The sequence below is a fragment of the Berghia stephanieae genome, chromosome 11 (assembly GCF_034508935.2).
Source record: "Berghia stephanieae isolate SIO BIC M18660-M18661 chromosome 11, UCSD_Bste_1.3, whole genome shotgun sequence".
In the NCBI taxonomy this organism is placed as follows: Eukaryota; Metazoa; Mollusca; class Gastropoda; order Nudibranchia; family Aeolidiidae; genus Berghia; species Berghia stephanieae.
This window is the reverse complement of record NC_088370.1, coordinates 33,399,036-33,423,994: the sequence shown is the minus strand read 5'-3', so window position 1 is coordinate 33,423,994 and position 24,959 is coordinate 33,399,036. Positions and strand designations below refer to the sequence as shown.

General features: G+C 39.4%; 2 protein-coding genes across 5 annotated transcripts in view; both read left to right on the top strand.

The window, feature by feature from the left end:
* LOC144956240 (regulating synaptic membrane exocytosis protein 2-like) overlaps positions 1 to 23,675 on the top strand; it is a 108,316-nt gene extending 84,641 nt beyond the window's left edge. For 2 of the 3 annotated variants that reach the window (XM_078886663.1, XM_078886664.1), the window contains one exon: positions 4,160 to 4,390. In XM_078886663.1, coding sequence (XP_078742789.1) covers positions 4,160 to 4,241 — 82 coding nt within the window. In that variant the 3' untranslated portion in view covers positions 4,242 to 4,390. Of the gene's footprint in view, positions 1 to 4,159; positions 4,391 to 7,861; positions 8,546 to 23,540 lie in introns of those variants that run through there. The other variant, XR_013641926.1, reaches the window with a different exon arrangement.
* Positions 23,676 to 24,117: 442 nt separating this feature from the next.
* LOC144956239 (regulating synaptic membrane exocytosis protein 2-like) overlaps positions 24,118 to 24,959 on the top strand; it is a 91,033-nt gene continuing 90,191 nt past the window's right edge. For both annotated transcript variants that reach the window (XM_078886662.1, XM_078886661.1), the window contains exon 1: positions 24,118 to 24,475. In XM_078886662.1, the coding sequence (XP_078742788.1) occupies positions 24,118 to 24,475 (358 nt within the window). The remainder of the gene's footprint in view (positions 24,476 to 24,959) is intronic.

Below are 24,959 nucleotides of genomic sequence, written 5' to 3'. Positions count from 1 at the left end.
CCCCATTTAATTTTCCCATTTAACAAATGGAATTTTGTAAATTTAATTTTTTTTGTGTTTGTGTTTTTGTCTCCTGCGAAGGAAGGTCCCCGAAACGTTTGTTTTGGTTGTTCCCTTATATTTGGCCCTCTACTTTATTTTCTCTCCATTTCTGGCTATTAGGCTTCTTTTTTCTTGTCTCCTCCTCCCCCCTCCTTTCTTCTTCTTCTTTTTTTTTTTCTTTTTTCTTTTCCTTCTTTCTCTTCTTCTTCTTCTTTTCCTTCTTCTTCTTTCTTCTTCTTCTTCTTCTTTTTTCTTCTTCTTTTTTCTTCTTCTTCTTCTTCTTCTTCTTCTTTCTTCTTCTTCTTCTTCTTCTTCTTCTTCTTTCTTCTTCTTCTTCTTCTCTTCTTCTTCTTCTCCTCTCCTTTTCTTTTCTTCTTTCCTTTTCTTCTTTCTTTTCTTTTCTTCTTCTTCTTTTTTCTTCTTCTTCTTCTTCTTTTCTTTCTTCTTCTTTCTTTCTTCTTCTTCTTTTTCCTTCTCCTTCTTCTTCTTTTTCTTTCCCTTCTTTCTTCTTTTCTCTTCCTACCCCATCAGGGCACAAAGTCCCTTTCCTTTCGCAATTCCGTCTTTAGCCGATCCATGATTTGATGATCGCTTCAACTAAAAATAACAATTCACTATTAGATTTAAGAAGTCACTCAATCAAGTCTTTTATTGTTTTTTTGCCATCCACGTTTATGAGTATTTCCACTAAACGTATGAACCAGACTATAAAAAATGCATGGTTACACATAGTTTTGTGTGTTAGTCCGTTATACTTCCGGATGGCATGTTATGAGCTTCTTAGCCAAGCGCATACTATCTATAGCGCAAATCCCACTAAATGTGCTCAAAGCCGCTTTACCAGGGGTCCTGGTCAACAGCAACATTTAACATGGAGGACGGGACATGACGCCTGTTAGGAGTATTACATTTTTGGACAAAGACCGCTGTTAACGGTAGGTACTCATTTTCGACCTGAGTACTGTGAGAGAATGTGAGTAACGAACTTTCTTTTCCAAGGACTCAACTATGCGCCGAGCGAGGCTCGAATTTCGGACCTTCCGAACCGAAAGCGGTGTCATACCACATGACCATCGCAAATTTGTCTCAAGTCTTACATCTGAGACTGTCATAAAGAGCTCAAATTGATAGTATTTTATATTTCGATTTTTTGACAAGCTGTTTGGACAGACTCATGTAATCGATCGATATTTGTGTCTTTTTTTTTTTTTTGGTCATATGTGACCCATCATCCAAACGGTATTATGTCGGGACGAACCATATGCATAAAAGCCGAAATTAAATGTTAAACTGGTCAAAATATAAATTGTTGGCATTAGCACCCTAAATATAGTATCCATTCTTCTCAATAAAAACATACAACTCAACACAAGTCTGATATTTCTGGCTATACATTCATTTTTCAAAATCTTAAACTATCCCGAATTAATACCGTTTTTGGCGAAGGGTCACATTTAAAGAACTTGAGGATCAGGCACCAGTATAAGATAAAGATCTGACAGCGTGTATGAAAGCGTCGGTCGAGGTAAATGATTTTTTAGGATGTTTAAAAATCAATTCTTTTGTTCTTTCTTGCTTTGTCTGACATCTTAGATGAACACTCGTTCAGATCTTTATCTTTCTGGTCATATTAAAACAACAATGTATTGTCTGATGCGACAGCAGAACTGGATTGGATTCAAATAGTCTGATGTCACGTCGCTCAGCAACGGCGGCAATCGTGGCTCTAAACAAAGAAAATTGGTACTTTTCATTCTTTCATGCTGGCTAGAACTTTTCATAATATGTCTTGTGATCAGAATGTGTAAAAGTCAAAACATGATCAGATTTAATTTATTAATGTTTTTTTTTTCTCCTCTGGATACGCTTTTATGCTCGTCGGAGAAATATTTCATAAGTGCGTCCGCGCGCCATGTTCGATAGTTTAGAGCCAGTTTCTAAGTTACCATGCGTCAATATGAGGGAATGACATTACGACTGTTGAAGCGTAAGTATTTCACCCATGTTTTATTGACTGCGTGTTGCTAGGGTGCAGTTATACACTCAATGAACCTGACTTGCTTCAGTTACGTGTATCCGACATCCCATAGGGGCAGGGAGGAACATACTGTGTCTTCTATCCCATTATAACTGTTTTCCACATGCTTTCTGTCTTTGTCTTGGAATGAGATCATTGGTTATTCCTAACCCTGGTCGGAGTCCCGCTGGAGGGAAACAGTCAAATGCATAGTTATTGTTTTGGGAGATGATATTTTTTGTCCTTGTAAATCATCTCTCTGTTATGCATTGTATTATGTTAAGTTTGCATATTATATTATATGATTTGTAAACATTTGAGTGTATTCCTCTTAGTTCGGGCATATGCTTGTGTCTGGATGAGACTTTTTGGTGATCTCAAAACTAAGTACTTTGTAGTGTTAGTGTGCTCTTGGAATCTACATCTGTTTCTTATTGAACCAATTCCCCCTTTGTCTCACCTTTTCTTTTTTGATTTAATTGTAATTCTAGAACTTTATACTATCCCATTTTCTTCTTTTTACTGACGCTGAATAACCTAAATGTGTCACAAGCGCCGTAAAAACCCTTAAAAACAAACAAAACATAAGTTAGGTGTAGAGCCAGTCACTACACACCTTGGTTGGGGCCTTTTAATTAACCCTCTCCTTACCAACCACAGGGAAATCGTCATGGCACAACCAACAATTTTCTCTTTCTGATTTCTCTTCAACATTACAACATTTTAAAGAAATGCTTTGGTTACAGCTATTAACCCTCTCCTTACAGCCATTTTCAGATTTTCCCCAAAACTTCACACCCACCCAACACAAAACAGACATTTCTTACTCAAACAGAAAAGCAACAAACACATTCTATACATAATATTGTTTGACAATATGAGTTCTATTACAGAATGTCAAGTTTTTATAGCTATAGCAAAAGAAATGAAATCTGGATGAGAAAGTGACGGTGCATCGTAACAAATTGACGATTTTTCTAATAGGTGGTAAGGAGAGGGTTAAATACTAAACACTGTGTTGTAGAGCTCATTTTGCTGAGCAACTTTCTGTACATTGTTACTTTTTTGTTTGAGTAAGAAAAGCATATTTTTGTGTCGGTTGGGTGTAAATTTTCGGGGGAACCTCTAAAAATGATTGGTAAGGAGGGGGTTAAGGAAGGTACTTTGCACAATTTCCTTTGTCCAACCGCAAGGATCGGGTAGCTGGGTCTGCTAACAAGTGCTGGGCAATAGAATAAGCGTCCTATCCAAAAGATAGCAAGTAGCGGGGCAGCATGGCTCAGCGGTAACGGTCTTTGTTCGTACCCAAAAAGTATCGAGTTGGATCACCGCCGCTGAGCTGTGTGGCCTTGAGCAAGTCACCTCGCCCTAGTTCAATTTGCGGCGTTGCACTGCGGCCGACGCCTGGGTTTTTCCAGTCTTCTTGGAATGGACCCTAGAGACAAATTTCCCCTTGGAATGAATAAAGGGAGTTTTAAACAATATTTATATTTTAAAAATAAATAATTAACATGCCGTGTTTTATAACGCTTTGTAAACCGTTGTAATTCAGCTCCATGAGCCTGATGGTTCTGTATGCTTGCTTTCACCGCACTCAGGTGTAAAATGAGTACCTGGCGGTCAACAGCGTTGTTTCTGTCTGTAAAAATAAAATGTGTATTATGGCCTAACGGTCGTAATGTCTCGTTCTATAACACGTTACGTGTTGCTGTGGCCGATACCCTTGTAAAGGGCTTTGAGCACGTTTAGGGATATTGCGCCATGTAAATGTTCTTTATGGGACAGCGTGGCTCAGCGGTATGGTCTTTGCTTCGTACCCGAAAGGTACCGAGTTCGACTACCCCCCGCATTGTCTGGACTTGAGCAAGTCACTAGCTTTAGCTCACTTTGCGGCGCTGCACTGCGGCTGACGCCTGGGTTATTCCAGTCTTCCATTGGAAAAGACCCTAAAGAAAATTTCCCCTTAGGGGTGAATAAAGGAAATTTATTTATTATTTTTTTGTATTTATTTATTATTTATTGTTTTTTTTTTTTAAATATTTAATAATCCACATTCTTTTTTTTTTTTTTTTTTTTTTTTTTTTTTCAATTTTCCATCAGACAAATGCAGGATGAGTTTACGAACTACCAGGAAAGCGTCCAAAAACTTGGCGAGGAGACCAGAAAACAGGCCAGATCTTGACGAGGGAGCCTCTGTGAGATTTTTCACAAGACCAAGTTCGCCGATGGGGGGGACATAGCTGTCACCTGTGTCAGAAGAAGTCATGCGCCAGGTGTGGGGGCAGAGTTCCAAGTGGTCCCAAACCTCCTGCAGGTGTAAAGGAGAAAAATGTAAGATTAAATGTGTCATTGCATGACATAATCAGTCGGAAGGTGAAAATTTTGGATTTGCATATTTCTGAAGGCATGTGCTTTCCAGAGCCTTTTAATATTCCCTTGAAGTAAATCGAGTGATTTTTCATGAAGTTATGGTCAGATGTATGGAAAGGTATCCAGCAACTTTCTCAAATTTCCTTTTTTTTTTTCAACTTGACTAGCTGTAAAATTATTTAGAAGTGAAATTAAGCTTTGATATTTCCCGAAGATGTTTAGAAAATGGTTTATTTAATCATTTATGGACAAGAATCATTTTTGATAAAATTGACCTTCTAGCTAGTATTGGCCATATCTCAGTTCAAAACTTTCACCCTCCGACTGATTATGTCATTCACTGTGACAATAACTGATAATATACAAAATCTACATGGAACTTAAAAAAAAATATATTTGTAAAATATGCGTAATACAGTGCCAGGAAATGCAAGATGAACAATGCTCTAAAGTAATATGTGACCCTCGCTCAAAACGGTGTTATGTCGGAATGATTAAGATGCTGAAAATTGAATTTATTGCCAGAAATATCCGACTTGCAATGAGTTTGTATGCTGTATTGAATAGAATGAATATCGTATCTTAGAATGCTAGATAGCAATAATTCAAATTTTTGATCAGTTTCGCTTTAATTCGGCTTTTTAGTATCTGGTTCATCTCGACATAATACCGTTTTGGGACGTTGGGTCACAGAATTTGTGACCCATGCGTCCAAATGGTCTTAGGTCGGAGTTAGGTCGGAGCTAGATGAAGAAAAATGGTCATGTTAAGAGAATCAGCTTTTCTGAAGATTAAAGAAGAAAAAAATACGTCTCTTATTATGAAAACATTCGTTTAAAATAAATTTTAAAAAATGAAAAGCTAAATTTAAATTGAGCTTTTATATAGCGCAATATCCACTAAATGTGCTCAAAGCGCTTTACAAGGGGTCCCTGGTCAACAGCAACATTTAACATGTAGGACGGGACATATCGCCTGTTCGGCGATATTACAATTTTTTCAGACAAAGAAAACGCTGTTAACGGCCAGGTACTCATTTTACACATGAGTACGGTGAGAGAATGTGAGTAAAAAGCCTTTTCCAAGGACTCAACTATTGAGTACCTGGCCGTTAACAGCGTTGTTTCTGCCCGTCTAGTAAGAGGCGTCATAATGTCTCGTCCTACGGTATAAGTTTTGCCGTTGTAAAGCGCTTTGAGCACGTTTTGTGGATATTGCGCTAAATTAGTTCTTTTTTAAAAATGCATTATATCATTGGCGTCTATTTTATTGTAGTTTCATGACAACCACGAGACCATGACAATTGTGACCCCTCGCCTCAAAACGGTGTTATGTCGGAATGATTAAGATGCTGAAAATTGAATTTATTGCCAGAAATATCCGACTTGCAATGAGTTTGTATGCTGTATTGGATAGAATGAATATCGTATCTTAGAATGCTAGATAGCAATAATTCAAATTTTTGATCGGTTTTGCTTTAATTTGGCTTTTTAGTATCTGGTTCATCCCGACATAATACCGTTTTGGGACGATGGGTCACAATGAGTTGTCCGAGTTTTTGGAATATGTACACATAGTAAAATTTCGAAATATAAATTAAACTGTACACATCACTGGTACTTTCCATACTGCGAGTCAAGGACATGAAGTGCGGAATTAAAACGTCGTGTGTTATTCTAATCAAGTACAAGTACGAGTACTATTACGAGTACTGCTATACTATTACGGGTACGACTAAAAATTGCCCAGCACCTTCTGAGTATCAACAAGCATCCATTTGCATTCCTTGTAACAAATACACCACAACTGGCGACGAGGAATCTATACTTTTGAGATCAAAAGTTATCGAAGACTCCTGCGAGTGTCGTATACAGAACACAGAACCAATAAAGACGTACTGGAAGAGGTGCAAGATCGTGCAGGATGACAGGAACCACTCATCACCACAGTTAGAAGTATTAGTAGTAGCGTATGGCTACACCTCCAAGTTTATTTCGTCAACCCAGCTTCTAAAGTCTTCCTCCGCCCTAAGGACGGTTTCGTAGCCACCTTCAAGTTTAGTGACTGGACAGTGAAGGACGATATGATCGCTGGTCTCTGGGGCTGCCTGACATTTCTGGCAGGTATCACTGTTTCCAAGTTTCTATCTGCACATATTTGATGCAGTTCTGCCATGTCCACAGTTAGAAGAAGGAAACTGTCATGATTTGGCCACAATGTGAGGCATAAAGGGTTTGTGCAGAACGGTGATGGAGGGTACCCTTGAAGGAGGAAGAAGAAGAGGAGGAAGACAAAGGAAAGTTTGGATGGACAATATCAAAGAATGGACAGGAATGAAGATGGAAGAAATCTTGGAGAAGGCCAACCATAGAAGGCCAACTGTGCGGCTATGTGGTCTAGTGGTATGACACTCGCTTTCGGATCAGAAGGTCCTGGGTTCGAGCCTCGCGCTCGTCGCATAGATGAGTCCTTGGAAAATGCTCTTTACTCACATTCTCTCACCGTACTCAAGTGTAAAATGAGTACCTGGCTGTTAACCGCGTTGTCTTTGTCCGAAACATTGTAATATCGCCTAACAGGCGTCATGTTCCGTTCTACATGTTAAATGTTGCTGTTGACCAGGGATCCCTTGTAAAGCGCTTTGAGCACATTTAGTGGATATTGCGCTATTTAAAGCTCAATTTTAAAAAGATGGAGAACAATGGCGGAAAGTGGTGAGAGCTGCAACCCATGTATTCCCCCCCCCGACATCATCAGATCATCGTGAATGAATGAATGAATGAATGAGACATAGTATTGAGCCATTGTTTTTGAGGCTGTGATATGACTCATATCACCTGTAAATTTTTGGTTCGAGTCCCGATGTGGGTGTTGCAAAGTTTAACTCTCTCCTTACCAGCTCGTATTTTATGTAAGTGGAAAATCAGGGCCAGGCCGCTGACAGCGTTGTTTCCGTTTAAGAGTATTTATAATAACGCCTTTTGGGCGTCATCATCATATAGCGTCTTAGATGTTAAACGATGCTTTTTGCCTTGCCTTGCACATTATAAAGAACTTTAAGTACATTTATCAGATATTGCTCAATACAAATTCTCATTATAAAATTCCCTCAACCCTCTCCTTACCAACCGGAAAATCGTCACATTCGTCACGATACAACCAACATTTTTCTTATTCAAATTTCTCTTCTACATTTTAAAATTTAAAGAAAATGAACAGCGTGTTGTACAGCATGTTTTGCTAAAGAAATTATGTATCGCAATAACTTTACTGCTATTGTGTTGAATAATAAAAATTATATTTTTGTGTTAGTTTGGTGTGAAGTTTTGGGGAAAATCCTGAAAATGGCTGGTAAGGAGAGAGTTACTGCCTAAATTCTTTTGTTTTTCATAATCCTCTATTTACTGTTTTATTATATTTTTTTTATCCCAGCCACTTCCCATGATGTGGGCGTGTAACCTGTGTAAAAAGAAACAAGATTTGCTGGCCAAGACGGGGGCCTGGTATCACGGGGGAATGGCCAGGCCTGTCGCCCTGGACATCAACTCTACGGATGCATTGTCCGGCAACGATTCGACTTCCACCAAAACTGACCCCAGTCCGCCCAACGAAAACAAACGGATAAAGCACCTGGACAAGCAGGATAGCAGCCAGGGCTCGGAGAAGGAGAACCATGATCGAAACCGGGGCTCTTTCTCCAGAGCGGGTAGCTTACAAGGGAGAGAACTCAAAAGACAATACTCCATGTCAGACGCGGCCAATAGAGGTCACGACCCGCAGGGTCAGGGTCACAATCTATTATTTCTTCATCTTCCTCCGGAAATCAACAACAGAATTCCGGTTCGTCTTCCGGCCAGGGTCAAGGGGACCGTTTGTTTACGGACCATGGTCAGATATTGGACAGGGGCCGAGGGAAAGAGAAAGGCTCCTCCTCCAAGCATCGGTTTCACAGCGAGGGTCGACTTTCTGAGACCGATCGCCGATATGCAAATGACCCCAGGATAGAGGAGGAGGGGGTGACCGTTCGGATCGTGGCGGGAACTTGTCTTCGTCTGCTCACAAGCAGCCTGGCCACCCAGACGACAGAGGAGGTCATCGGGAAGTAGACAGACACAGGTAAGGCCGTTTTTCTTTGTTGCTGGTGTTGTTGTTGTTGTTCCTTGATGGCGTTGAATTACGTAGTGTTTTTATGCACCTCCGTTGACGGTGTATCTTAACGGATCGTTTTTATACACCTCCGTCACGCATGTGCATCCCACCCAATTTTATCAGCGATATTGTGTTTCTGTACTTTGACATGGCGAAAGTTATAAAATTGTGACATCTGTAGGCTTGTTTTTGTTAATAAATTAATATAAAAGTAATAATAATTTTAAAAATCGAAATATAAAACCAGAAAATAGAAGTTGCATTAAAAGTAAAATAATGTTTTAGAAAGACCTTATTAAATGTGATGAACAGTCAGGTGGTTCCGTAGCGCCGTGGACAAGGTGTCAGACTCTAACATTGAAAGTACTGGGTTCAATTCCCATTGTAGAAATTTTTTTTTAAAGTTTACTTTATTGAGAAAGACTTCATTTTATTTATTTTTTTTTTTCAAAAACTTTTTATCATGTTTTTAAAATTATTTAATTATTTGAGATCAGTATTTGTGTGCGATCTTTCTTTTTACTTTTGATTTTTTAAATGATTCTTATTATTCATTAATTTATTATCATTGTTTAAACGTACATCGGTAATCACTAAGCAGCGTGCTAAACTACAATCTAAAACTATTTAAACCTCATGGACGTATGCAGCAACATTTTCATTAATTTACCATCACCGTCAACGGAGGTGCATAAAAACGGTGCGTTTTTGTACACCTCCAATGGCACTATGCTATTCCACCGCGGAGTATTCGCTCCAGTTTGGGGTAGAAGCAGAAACGTTGAGAAGGTGGATGTAAAACTTCGCAGGTCGATGCACACAGTGTCAGGAACGCTAGCAACAACTCCTAGAGAATGGGGCCCGATAATGGCAGCGATCCAGCCCCCCCCCCCCCCCCCCCCCCCGATGTCCGGAGGGAGACGATTATGGGAAACTGGCTGAGTAAGATCAAAGAGAGAGGGAATGGGGATACCCCTCTCATGCGCATACTGGACGGTGCCCCCGTTTCGAGCCGAAATAAGTCCCGGCAACCCTTGTACGCAGAATCCCTGACTACGGACAGAGCTGACCATCCGAGATGGAAGTCGGTTTGGACGAATTCAATCCCTCGTGGGGGTGGGGACCTACACTCCTCTCAGCTTGGTGAGAAGTTGCCAGGCTTTGATACCAGTAAGAGGAGACATTGGGTGGCTGCGAATCGGCTTCGGTCGAGGAGCTGCCTAACGGCAAGTGCGTTACATCGGTGGGGTCTTACTACCTGTCCAAAATATCCCCGCTGTGGGCAAGAACCCGAGACGGCAGAGCATCTAGTCGAAAGGTGTGTTGTGACGATGCTACCCGGCGGGTTCGCGACGGTGCACGAATGCGGACCGGACTTTGCTGATTGGGTCGATCGTCATAACATAGTAGTGTGTGAACCATAAGAGGCTGCTGCCTTAGCTGCACTGCGGATCACGCCTGTGTTATTCCAGTCTTCCCTTGGAATAGACTCAAAAGACAAATTTCATCTTGGGGATGATAGAAGGAAATTTATTTTATTCTGTTTTATTAATATATATATATATATATATATATATAATATTATATATATATATATATATATATATATATAATATATATATATATAGATGGGATCACTCACTTATATGTGGCCAAAACATATGTCGTCAGTTGGCATATATATATATATATATATATATATATATATATATATATATATATATATATATATATATATATAAAACAAAGATATTTTACCAATATAAAACAAATTATCTGAATAAGAAAAATGTGTTTGTATCTTAACGAATGTGACGGATTTTCCTACAGTTGATAAGGATAGGATTAAACCTGGAACGTCTATGTTGAAGTGTCAGGTTTGGTTTTATTGACAAGTCGATACTTGAAATAAATATTTTCTGGTGAAAATTAGAAAAAAAAACAGATTTGTGACCCCTCGTTTCAAAACGGTATTAAGTCGGGATGATATAATGCTTAAAATGGGATTTGTAGCCAAAAATATCATGCTTAAGTTGAGTTTATATGCTTTATAGAGGAGAAGGAATATCATATTTTACTGTGCTAAATACCAACCTTTCATATTTTGACCAGTTTAACTATAATTTGATTTTTTAACATCTGGTCCATCCCGACATAATACCGTTTTGACACGAACGGTCATATTTCTTTCTTTCTGTCTTTTTTTTTGTTTTTTTTTGTTTGGCAGAACACAACAGAAAACAGCTTAAGTTGGCTTCTGTTGAAATGATAAATTGTGATAATTGTCATGGGTACATCGGCTATCCATGGCACGGGGCCAGTATTGGTCATCGAGTGGTCATTCCGCGGTCTTCCACTGGGATCCATCAATAATAGATTCCTAATGAAACAGGAGAAAGTCTGTAACCCTCTGTTAAGACAAATAGGTCCAGGGATGTGGGTGGGGTGTGAGGGTGGGAGGTGGGGCGTAGCGATACCAGTTTGTTTTGACAAACGCCCGGCCCTCTATGGGATTGGATACGTTCAGCTATCGTTATTTCTCACGAACGGTAACTCTTTCAAACTCCCACAAAACACTTTTTCTTCTTTTTTTTTTTTTTTTTACATTTTAGCCTAACATTTTTTTTCAACCCTCCGCTATACCTGTTCATTAATATAACCCCGAAATTGTCGGATAATAATATCAAACTTAAGATCTCTTTTGAGTGAATATAAAAATGATTCTCCTTCGACTTCTTGGGTTTAAATAATAGAATTGGCAAATTTTGGTTGATCGTAATTGGTCAATTTGTGACGTATAACTCGTGTTTATGTTTTTACCCAAAATGTAAAAGATCCTTTAGTCAGCATCTCCCTCCGCACTGGTTAAGACGTGCGTTATGTAAACGTTCCCTTAGGCCTCTGGTTTCGTTGAACAACGTTTGCCTTACAATATAGTATCGTAGCCATCGTTATGTTATAGATAGTTCGAAGATGACGTCCCTAACGTCTTTGTTATTGTTTTTTGCCATCCGCGTTTATGAGTAATTCTCACTGAACGGTATTAACCAGACTATAAACGATCATGCTTACACACAGTTTTGTGTGTTGGCCAGCTATACTTCCGGATGGCGATGTTGTGAACTTCTTAGCCAAGTGCATACTATCTATACCTATTCATTAATATAACATCCCCATACTTGTCGAATAATAATATCAAACTTAAGATCTCTTTTGAGTGAATATTAAATGATTCTTCTTTGACTTCTTGGGTTTTAATAATAATATTGGCAAATTTTGGTAGATCGTAATACGCTTCAACAGTCATGACGTCACTTTCCTCGTAATGACGCATGGTAACTTAGTAACTGGCTCTAAAACTATCGGAACAATGGCGGACGTCCTTATGAAATCTTTCCCCGACGAGCATAAAAGCGTATCCAGAGGAGAAAAACATTATAACTCTGATCATGTTTTGACTTTTACAGATTCTGATCACAAGACACATGACAAGCTCTAGCCAGCATGAAGAATAAAAAGTACCGATTTTCTTTGTTTAGAACCACGATGGCCGCCGTTGCAGGGCGACGTGACATCAAACTATATCAGGACTATTGAATCGATTTGGTTAATTTGTGACGTATAACTCGTGTTTATATTTTTACCCAAAATGTAAAAGATCCTTTAGTCGGCATCTCCCTCCGCACTGGTTACGACGGGCGTTATGTAAACGTTCCCTTAGGCCTATGGTTTCGTTGAACAACGTTTGCCTTACAATATTACATTATCGTAGCCATCGTTATGTTATAGCCCGACACTGAAATCGTGGCCTTCGTAAAGTAATGGCCTGAACTGAACGTATCCATCGTTATGTTATAGCCTGACACTGAACGTAGCCATCGTTATGTTATAGCCTGACACTGAAATCGTGTCCTTCGTAAAGTTATGGCCTGAACTGAACGTAGCCATCGTTATGTTATAGCCTGACACTGAACGTAGCCATCGTTATGTTATAGCCTGACACTGAACGTAGCCATCGTTATGTTATAGCCCGACACTGAAATCATGGCCTTCGTAAAGTAATGGCCTGAACTGAACGTATCCATCGTTATGTTATAGCCTGACACTGAACGTAGCCATCATTATGTTATAGCCCGACACTGAAATCGTGGCCTTCGTAAAGTTATGGCCTGAACTGAACGTAGCCATCGTTATGTTATAGCCTGACACTGAACGTAGCCATCATTATGTTATAGCCCGACACTGAACGTAGCCTTCGTAAAGTTATGGCCTGAACTGAACGTAGCCATCGTCATGTTATAGCCTGACACTGAACGTAGCCATCGTTATGTTATAGCCCGACACTGAAATCGTGGCCTTCGTAAAGTAATGGCCTGAACTGAACGTATCCATCGTTATGTTATAGCCTGACACTGAACGTAGCCATCGTTATGTTATAGCCTGACACCGAAATCCAAAAGGACTGGCAGTTTGACGTCATTATTTTGTTTTTTCACCGCCTAGTGAGTTGTCGTTAGTAGTGCTCAGGGAAACAAGTTATTTCATTGGTTGAACTATTGAATACAACTCACGATTTGTTTTCTTTTGTGGCAAAAGACTGGCATTTTGACATCATTTTTTGGTCAGTGTCAGGCCATAACTTTACGAAGGCCACGATAGAATGCGCTTGTCTAATAAGCTCACAACGTTGTCATCCGGAAGTATAACGGACCAACACACAAAACTATGTGTAACTGTGAACGGTTATAGTCTGATACTGATGCTGTTCAGTGGGAATTAGATACTCATAAACGCGGATGGCATAACAAAGACCTGAGTGACGTCGACTTCGTTCTATAGATAGAATGCGCTTGGCCAAGGAGTTCACAACATTGCCATCCGGAAGTATAACGGACCAACACACAAACTCTGTGTAACCATGAACTTTTATAGTCAGGTTAATACAGTTTAGTGAGAACAACTCACAAACGCGGATGGCAAAAACAATAACAAAGGCCTGAGTGACGTCATCTGCATACTATCTATATATAGATAGTATGCGCTTGGCTAAGAAGCTCATAACATTGCCATCCGGAAGTATAACGGACCAACACACTCAAAGAACATTGGACGTTTGTAGTCTGGTTAATACATTTTAGTGAGAATCACTCATAAACGCGAATGGCAAAAAACAATAACAAAGACCTGAGTGACGTCAACTTCATTTTATTTATCCTTTGATATTGCAGGAATTCCATTTTTCGTTCGTTTTATTTTCTTTTTCTCCTTAATCGTGAGCTCGTATACAGAGCATTTCATAAGATTATTTAATTTGATCAAAGCTCGTGCGGGTACCGCACTAACAACAATACTTAATCTGTGATCTTGAAAAAAAGCACGTACCTATTTATAGATTTGATCAGAAAACTCGTCCTTCAAATATAGATAGATTTAAATGACCCTCAAAAAAAATATGGGACCTCGCGAGAACTCAGGTTTGAGAGTTTTTCTTTAGATGATAATGATGATGATGATGATGATGATGACGATGATGATGATGACGACGATGATGATGATGATGATGATGATGATGATGGTGGTGGTGGTGGTGATTATAACTATGATTATAATAATGATCATAATAATAATAATAATAATAATAATAATAATAATAATAATAATAATAATAATAATAATAATAAATAATAAAATAATAACAATAATAAATAAATAATAATAAATAATAATAATAATGATCATAATAATAATAATGATCAATAATAATAATAATAATAATAATAATAATAATTAATAATAATAATAATAATATAATAATAATATAATATAATCATAATGATAATGATAATAATAATAATAATAATAATAATAATAATAATAATAATAATAATAATAATAATAATAATAATAATAATAATAATAATAATCAATAATATAATAATAATAATAATAATAATAATAATAATAATAATAATAATAATAATAATAATAATAATAATAATAATAATAATAATAATAATAATGATGATGATGATGATGATGTGACATACTCGTTAAAATGTTGTTATCGAATCATGATCGTGACTTTTTTAGAATTTGCAAACGGTAACGGTAATAATTTATCGTTACTCACGGACCGCGGGTCTCACGTGCATTGTGTACTCACGTTTGTTTGTTCAGAGTTTCGTTGACAACATTGTGATCAATTGAATGGAGGAATTGGCAGGGTGATCAATGCTGGCTTGACTGGGGATCGATGCATTGTGTGAATAGGTCACACTATCGGCACCCTTTGTGTGTGTGTGTGTGTGTGTGTGTGTGTGTGTGTGTGTGTGTGTAGATGCGCGTGTAAACGTAATAGGGTCTGTTTGTTACTGTTCTGTTTGTGGAATTTTGTTTTTATTGTGTGTGTTTGTATATTTTTTGTGTGTGAGTGTGTGTGTGTGTGTTTGTGTGTGTGAGTGTGTGTGTGCGTGCGTGTGTTTGTGTGTGTTTGTGTAAATGTATATTATGGTTCTTTAAGTGTGAGTGTTTGTTACTGTTTGTAGAATTTTCTGTTTTTATTCTGTGTGTGTGAGTGTGTGTGTTAGTGTGTGCGTGTTTGTGTAAACGTATGGGGGTCTGTAAGTGCCAGTGTGTGTGACTGTTTGTGGAATTTTCTGTTTTTATTGTGTGTGTTTGTATATTTTGTGTGTGTATATATGTGTGTGTGTGTATCTGTGTACGTGGGTGTGTACGTGTTCAAAGGTCTGTACGTTAGTGTGTCCTATTGTTTGTGTGATTTTCTGTTTTTATTTACTCTGTTTTATGTTTGAAGTTTAGGCGGGAAAATGGTGGGAGGGTCTACTAGGATTGTTTTGGGTACTCGCTATCCTTTGGATAGGACGCTAGTCTATCGCAAAGTACTTTCCACTAAATCTAACAGATTCAGCTACCCATTCACTGTTGGGTGGACAAGGGGGTCAGAAAAAAAAATCTCGACATGGGATCAATCTCGACTTTGATGGAGGCAAGTGCCTAAAATTATGAACTCTCATTGTAAAATATGGTTATTTAATCGAATCGATATTTAGGGAGTTTAATGGCCTAAATTATAAATCCTTTTTGTAATGGAAATGTTCTCAAACCAACGTGTACCTATTCGCAGGTCTGATAACCCCCAAATAGATATGGCATCATTGTCGTAATGGAAAAGTTCTCAAACCAACGTGTACCTATTCGCAGGTCTGATAACCCCCAAATAGATATGGCATCATTGTCGTAATGGAAAAGTTCTCAAACCAACCCAGAATATTGTGTTCATTACTATGATGTTAAAACAGGCCCATAATTTCATTCGGTTGTCAGACCTGTCAATGATATGTCGTGCACCCAAGTCTGTCGTGCCGCATTGAGAATGATTCAGTTGAACGTGAATACATAAATGTGATGTTTTTTTTTTTTTGTTTTTTGTTGTTTTTTTTTTTTGGTTGTTTTTTTTTTGTTTTTTTTTTCCAACTCCCCAGCATCACCATCTCGATATTCGCCACAAATACAACGCACCACTCCGTCGTGTAAATACAAACACTCATACACACACATGCACACATTACAAACACATACACATACATACATGCATAGCAGAGCAGAAAGAAGCAGAACCAGGCATCATTCTGGCACCAGTCTAAAGAGAGAGCCATCTGATCAGGCCGCGTCAGAACACAAGCAGTGAGAGACAGACAGAGAGGGAGAGAGAAAGAGAGAGAGAGAGAGAGAGAGAGAGAGAGAGAGAGAGAGAGAGCAGAGAGAGAGAGGGTGAGAGAGGGAGAGAGAGAGAGAGAGAGAGAGAGAGAGAGAGAGAGAGAGAGAGGAAGAGAGAGAGAAGAGAGAGAGAGAGAGAGGGAGAGGAGAGAGAGAGAGAGAGAGAGAGAGAGAGAGAGGAAGAAAGAGAGAGAGAAGAGAGAGAAGAGAGAGAGAGAGAGAGAGAGAGAGAAGAGAGAAGTAGAGAGAGAGAGGAGGGGAGAAGGAAAAGAGAAGGAGAGAGGGAGAGATTGAGAGAGAGAAGGAAAGTGGGAAGGATAGAAAGAGAGAGAGAAGGACAGAAAGATGAGAGAGATAGAAAGAAAGAGAGATGGATAGATGGATAGATAGGTATATTTAGAGAGGGAAAGAGAACGGGGAAGGAGAAGGATAGGAGTGAGAGAGAGAGGAAGAGAGAGTAGAGAGAGAAGAGAGAGGAAAGAAAGAGAAAGAAAGAAAGAAAGAGAGAGAGAGTGTGAGAGAGAGAGAGTGGGAGGAGAACGGAAGAGAAAGATAGAGAGAAAGTGATAGAGAGTGAGAGTGAGAGGGGTAGAGAGAAAGAGAGGGAAAAAAGAGAGGAAAAAAGAAGAAAGAAAGTGAGAGAGAGAGAGAGAGAGAGAGAGAGAGAGAGAGAGAGAGAGAGAGAGAGAGAGAGAGAGAGAAAGAGAGATCATCAATATTGTATAATGGTAGCAGCAGCAGCAGCAACAGCACACTGCTGGTACTGGTTGTGGTGCTGGTGGCGGTAATTGTGGTCGTAGTGCCAATAGAGCCAGGCTTTTATTATCCTATATTAAGTGTGGCTAGGTGTGAGCGGCGCATAGTTGAGTCCTTTGAAGAGGTTCTTCACTCTAATTCTCTCACCGCACTCATGTTAAGATGAATACTTATTTTGATTTCATGTATCTATACTTTTTGGCATCTTGTCCATTCCGATATAACACCCGATTGAGGAAGTGGGCCACTTATTATTGTATTCATGTTGCGGCTATGTGGTCTAGTGGTATGACACTCGCCTTCGGATCGGAATGTCCTGGGTTTGGATCCGGCTCTAGGCGGCGTATGGTCGAGTCCTTGGAAAATGCTCTTTACTCACATTCTCTCATTTTCCTCAGGCGTAAAATGAGTACGTTGCTATTAACCCTCTCCTTACCAACCAACTACAGGAAAATCGTCACATTCGTTACGATACAACCAGCATTTTTCTTATTCAAATTTCTTTTGTACATCATAAAATTTAAAGAAAATGAGCAATTTGTTGTAGAGCATGTTTTGCTAAAGAAATTATGTATCGCTAGAACTTACTGCTCTAGACCTCTATATTGTGTTTGCGTGGTAAAAAAATAATTTTTGTGTTAGTTTGGTGTGAAGTTTTGGGGAAAATCCTGAAAATGGCTGGTAAGGAGAGAGTTAAACATTGTCGTCTCTGTCGGAAAATAAAATTGTAATTGCATCTAACAGGATCATGTCATGTCTCGTATTGCATGTTATGTGTTGTTGTTAGCTTCGGGCCCTTTGTAAAGCACTTTGAGCACAATTGGTGGATTTTACACTATAGATAGTTCGAAGATGACGTCACTCAGGTTTTTTTTTTTTTTCTTGCCATCCGGGTTTATGAGTAATGCTCACTGAGCTGTATTAACCCGATTATAAACGTTCATGGATACACACAGTTCTGTGTGTTGGTCCGTTATACTTCCGGATGACAATGTTGTGAGCTTCTTCGCCAAGCGCATACTATCTATATAAACGCTTTACCTTTTCTTTTTTTAAATTTATAGGCGGAACGTGTATTACGTCATAATGTGACCGCCTGACCGGACTATTCCGATAGATCACGTGACAGCGCGTGTCAGACTTTGACTGTGAACTTTGCATTTGCATTGCTTGGATCTTGGCCAATAAGGAAAATTGTAGAATATAGGTTTATTTCTATATGTGACCCCTCGTCTCAAAACGGTATTACGTCGGGATGATTAAGTTTGCTGAAAATGGAATTGTAGCCAGAAATATCAGTCTTAAGTTGAGTTTGGATGCTTTATAGAGGAGAATGAATATCCTATTATAGAGTGCTAAATATCAAAAATTCATATTTTTGACTAGTTTATCTATAATTTGACTTTTTAGCATCTGATCCATCCCGACATAATACCATTTTCATACGTCAGGTCACAATGGACAATATTTATACTTGTATGCATGGGACGGGGTAGACACTGCTTGTGTTGCTAAAACGTGAGCTTTAAACGTCAGCTTTTTATATAGCGCAAGATCCACTAAATGTGCTCAATGCGCTTTTAAAAAGGGTTCCTGACAAACACGTAACATATAGAACGAGACATGACGCCTTTTAGGCGATATTACACTATAATTTATTCTTCTTCTGCTGAGGCTTCCCATGTGGTACTTGTGAGTTTTCTCATCAGGCTATTCATTTCTTTTTTGCGATTTTATTTGCAGTTCCTTCAATGTGTTTCCGGTTTTTCAGCTGTCTGTCCAATGTGATGCCGAGGTATTTAGTTAGGGTTGGGGTCTGGGCATTAATTTTTTAATTCAGAAATGTGAGTGGAGCAAGCACTAACCTATATTGATAATACAAGAAATGAAGTGAGTAGGAAAGTGCCAGAAGACAACAGTGATTACAAGCTTCGAGGTGACAATAGGGGCTCGAACCCGCGACCTTAATGGTACGGGGAGATCGTGACTCTACCGTATGAGCTATCCACGACCCACGTCGTACCAGTAAGGTCGCGTGTTCGAGCGTAGCCATCGTTATGTTATAGATAGTTCGAAGATTACGTCACTCAGGTCTTTGTTATTGTTTTCTGCCATCCGCGTTTATGAGTAATGCTCACTGAACTGTATTAACCCGACTATAAACGTTCATGGATACACACAATTTTGTGTGTTGGTCCGTTATACTTCCGGATGGCAATGTTATGAGCTTCTTAGCCAAGCGCATACTATCTATTGCCTGATACTGAAAACCAAAAGGACTGGCAGTTTGACGTCATTATTTGTTTTTTGCACCGCTTAGTGAGTTGTCATTAGTAGAGCTCATGGAAACAAGTTATTTCATTGGTTGAACTATTGAATACAACTCACGATTTGTTTTCTTTTGTGGCAAAATACTGGCATTTTGACGTCATTTTTTGGTCAGTGTCAGGCCATAACTTTACGAAGGCCCCATCGCCGCCGAGAAGTTGTTTTTTTTTGTTGTCTTCTGGCACTTTCCTACTCACTTCATTTCTGGTTTGGGCATGGCAATCTAGAGGACGTTGGGTCTGGAGATAGGATTGGGTTACCGACTGGGATCTTCAATTCTTTTGGTGCCTCTCGATTATTCAAATGGAAGTCTGTGGACACTGATTTGGTGGTGTTCGTTTTTAGGTACAAATACTCTTCAACAGTCGTAACGTCACTTCCTTCCTTATGACGCATGGTAACTTAAAAACACTGGCTCTAAACTATCGGAACAATGGCGGAGGCCCGTATGAAATATTTCTCCGGCGAGCATAAAAGCGTTTTAAGAGGAAAAAAAACCCCATAAATTTGATCATGTTTTGACTTTTACACATTCTGATCACAAGGCATTTGGAAAGTTCTTGCCAGCATGAAGAATAAAAAGTAATGATTTTGAACCAAGATGGCCGCCGTTGCCGGGCGGCATGACATCAGACTACTGAATCCTTTTTCCTTTATTTTACATATCGTGAACAAGATTGGGAAATCCGTTCACGACAGATGACTTGCTTAAGGCCACACAGCGCATCAGAGGCGGGTGATCGAACTCGGTATCTTTCGGGTACGAGGCAAAGACCGTACCGCTGAGCCACGCTGCCCCCGTCAATACGCTTCAACAGTCGTAACGTCACTTCCTTCCTAATGACGCATGGTAACTTAGTAACACTGGCTCTAAACTATCGGAACAATGGCGGACGCCGTATGAAATATTTCTCAGGCGAGCATAAAAGTGTATCCAGAGGGAGAAAAACCCATAAATTTGATCATGTTTTGACTTTTACACATTCTGATCACAAGACATATTAAAAGTTCTAGCAGTATGAAGAATAAAAAGTAATGATTTTCTTTGTTTAGAACCAAAATGGCCGCCGTTGCCGGGCGGCGTGACATCAGACTATTGAATCCAATTGCAGTTTACTTAGGGACATCTACGGTCTTCACTCGGTGATAGTAGTAGTAAAATTGAGACGATCGAGCACTTAAATATCACGTGACCAATCTTCTCAAAACGTTATTATGTCGGGGTAGATAATGTCATGCTTAGAATTGAAATAAAGAAACGAAACAGTGTACATCGCATTGAGCATGGTATGTGCGTGAAAATGCGCTACATAAAGGTTCATATTGGCATTTTTTGGTTAAAGTTCTATTATCTGTTAAGCAATTACTATTGACTTTTCACGCTTTTAAAAACCAGGATCTTTGGGCTCTGCAGGTCAAATTTACTTAGATTAGATAAATAGATAGATAAATAGATAAATAGATAGATAGATAGATAGATAGATAGATAGATAGATAGATAGATAGATAGATAGATAGATAGATAGATAGATAGATAGATAGATAGATAGATAGATAGATAGATAGATAGATAGATAGATAGATAGATATAAAATGTTTTAAGTATTATTATGATCAACTTCTATAATATTGTTTCGAGCATTCGCTCTCACCAGGAAGTGACAGTGAAAGTAGAATGTTGTGTCTAACGGAGTTTTCCGTCTTCGCGGATATGGTTGTTCGTAATTACATACAAGCTGTTTGTTTCTATGTCTGCATGAATATGTTTCTTCTATTGAGTGTTGCCATGTTCGGTTTTAAATTCAAAATTTAAATTAAATTGAGCATTTATTGAGCGCAATATCCACGAAGCGTGCTCAAAGCGATTTACAAGGGGTCCCTAGCCAACAGCAACATTTAACATGAAGGACGGGAAATGACGCCTGTTCGGCGATATTACAATTTTTTCGGACAGAGACAACGCTGTTAACGGCCAGGTACTCATTTTACACCTCAGTACGGAGAGAGAATGTGAGTAAGCAGCCTTCTCCAAAGACTCAACTATGCGCGCCGAGCGAGGATCGAACCCAGGACCTTCCGATCTGAAAGCGAGTGTCATACCACTAGACCACATAGCCACAGTACATATTTTTTTGTGGGGATGTAGAACTTTTCTTCCAAACAGAGGTTTGCAAAAAGAAGAGGGGGAGTTTTTTTTCTTTGAGGTTCCAATAAATGTGTTCGCTTAATGTAGTAAAGTGTCGTTTGTGTATGTTATTTTGAAGATATTATATATATATATATATATATATATATATATATATATATATATATATATATATATATATATATATATATATATATATATAAAGGCGAAGGGGTGCCGCATACAAACATGGAAATGGTGGGTGACGTGCTTGGTTCATGTTTGGGTTGTCGTATCATTCGAGATCGATTTTACAACCAATGGCACTCACTCACTCGCTCTCTATGTCGTGGTTCTCTACTCACTCGATTAGGTGTATGTGTGTGTGTGCATTTGTAAGAGTATGTGTGTTTCACTTTCTATGTGTCACAATGTGTTTCGCCACTAATGCGTGTAATGCACATGAATGTCTGTCTCTTACAAAATGTGTTTATCGTTGAGAGATTTTCTCCCCCCCCCCCCTCCCTCTCTCCCTCCCCTTTCTCTCTCTCTCTCTCTCTCTCTCTCTCTCTCTCTATCTATCTCTCCCTCTCGCTCGCTCTCTCTCTTTCTCTATCTCTCTCTCTCGTTCTCTCTCTCTCTCGTCTTCTCTCTCTCTCTCTCTCTCGTTCTCTCTCTCTCTCTCTCACACACACACACACACACACACACACACACTCTCGCTCTCCCCCTTCTCTCTCATCTATCAAGCTGTAAATAATTCATAATGACGATGATGATGATGATGATGATGATGATGATGATGATGATGATGATGATGATGATGATGATGATGATGACCATGGTGACGAGGAAGAGGAGGAGTATGATGATGATGATTATGATAATGATACTAATAATCATCAGTCCCTGAAAAGGCATAAGGCCCATGGAGCCGGAGTTTATCATGGGTTCTATAGCATGAAACGCACAACATAAATTGCTTAGTACCCTTTGGATACGACACTAGTCTATTGCAAAGTGCTCTCCACCAGATCTAACATACCCAGCAACCCAATCACATCCAGGGGACATGGAGGTCACTATTATTATTATTATTATTATTATTATTATTATTATTATTATTATTATTATTATTATTATTATTATTATTATTATTATTATTATTAATTATTATTATTATTATTATTATTATCATTATTATTATTATTATTATTATTATTATTATTATTATTATTATTATTATTATTATTATTATTATTATTATTATTATTATTATTATTATTATTATTATTATTATTATTCGGGCTGGTATGTGTGTGTGTATGTGTGTGTGTGTGTGTGTGTTTGTGGGGGGGGGGGAGGGGGTGGGTGGTTCCATTCACTCACTCCACACGCAAAGGGACCAAGATCGATCTCGAGTGAAGCCGATATTTGTTTTCCTACCGCCCCGCCCTGCCCTTCGGTCCACCCTGCAACGATATGGGTAGCTATATCAGGCTGAACGCACTTTGTGATATGACTAGGAGTCCCATCAAAGGGGTAGCAAGCAATTACCATTGTCTGTTTCACGCTGCTTTAAAACCCGGGATAAACTCCGGCTCTCCATCGGTCTTGATGTTTTATCAAAAAATAAAATAATTATGAGGAGCTCCCGATAGCTCAGTTGGTAGAGCACTTGCTTCACACGCAAAGAGACCAAGATCGATCCCGGGTGCAGATTAGATATTTTTCTGAACCCCGCCACCCCCCCCCCCCTCCCTCCCCCTCCCCCCACCCTGTCCACCAAGCAGTGAATGCGTAGCTGAGTCTGTAAAATTTGGTGGCGCAAATTGCTTTCCTATAGACTAGCGTCCTATCCAAAGGATAGAAAGCAATTGCTGTTGTCTGTTTGTCCAGGATAAACTCCGACTTCATGGGCCCAACGACTCTGAAGGACAACTTTTTTTTTTTTTTTTTTAATGATTATGAAGCACGTCTTTAACGTTCCAAATGTTTTTTCTGTTTTAATTTCAGGGAAATCCGAGACGGAACTCAGACTGGCCACGATAGACGTCACGAGAGAGGAGGCTCTTCGTCGGGGTATCCCGAAGACCGGGACCAACTCGATCGTCGGCGTGATCGGGACCGGGACCGGGACGGGAAGGACCGGGAACGACGGTCCAAAGTAGGGGACCAAAGGACAGGAGCTGATATCCCGGATCGCTATCGTCAGTCGCCCGTGAACGGGCGTCGGGAATACGTCGGGTCTCGGGAACGCCTGAACGATCCGCAGCAGCAACAGGAAACCGTGTCTGAGTCCGAGGGGCGTTCAGAACGACGCGGTGGCGCTGGTGGCAGACATCACAGGGGAGATCACCGAGGGACGTCCAATAAAGATCAGCGGCGTTCCCCGAGCAGGGAACGAGACAGAGAAAGAGATAGGTATGGTAGTGGTGGTGGTGGTGGAGGAGGAGGAGGTGGAGGAGGGAGTGGTAGTAGTGGTGGAGTGGGAGGTGGTAGCGGAAGCGGAGGTACAGTGGTTGAGAATAGAAAAGGTGGAGGAGGTGGTGGAGGAAGCGGAAGTGCTGGTGGAGACCCAGAAGTTTTGGATATGCAATTTTCTCGTCATCGGATTTTGATCGACCATGCAAGCGACACTCAAATGGAGGATACGCGAGATACGGGAATTACCGATATGGGAGATAAAAAGCAACATCTCGATCCCAGCTCAGCTGGCGGAAGGACTCGAAATAACCGGAAGAAGCTGGAGAGCATGCTTCGGAATGATTCTCTAAGCTCCGACCCTTCGGACTGCGTAAGACCCCCGCCCCCAAAACCCCACAAACACAAACGCGGTAAGAAGCAACGGCAACAGAGCTTGAGCAGCTCCGAGGAGGAAATACAGTCAACACCGGAGTGCTCGAGCTGCGAAGAAGTGGATCTGGAGAGTGAGAGCGTCAGTGAGAAAGGTAAGAAGTAAAAAAAAATCTTTGTTGTTGTTGCCCTGTTTACATAATTTATGGCATTCCTTGGCTATCTTGCAGTTCATAATATTATTTACCTTACAAGAAAAGAATATAAATATTGCCCATGAGTTTTATAAAGGAAAGTTTATTAGTAGTGATATGTGACCAAGCGTCCCAAGGCGGTAATATGTCCGAATGAACCTGATGTTCGAAACCGAATTCTGAATTTAACGTCTTGAATTTTCTTTACGTCTAATGCTGTATTTTTAAATTAAACTTCGAGATAATTATATATATATATATATATATATATATATATATATAATATATATATATATATATATATATAATATATATATATATATATATATATATATGTGGTGTGTGTGTGTGTGTGGTGGGGTGTGTGTGTCATAAGAGGTCTGATCAGCCCAAAATTAAATAAAAATGGTACGCAAAGTTCAAATGTTGATTTCAGAGTTTTGAT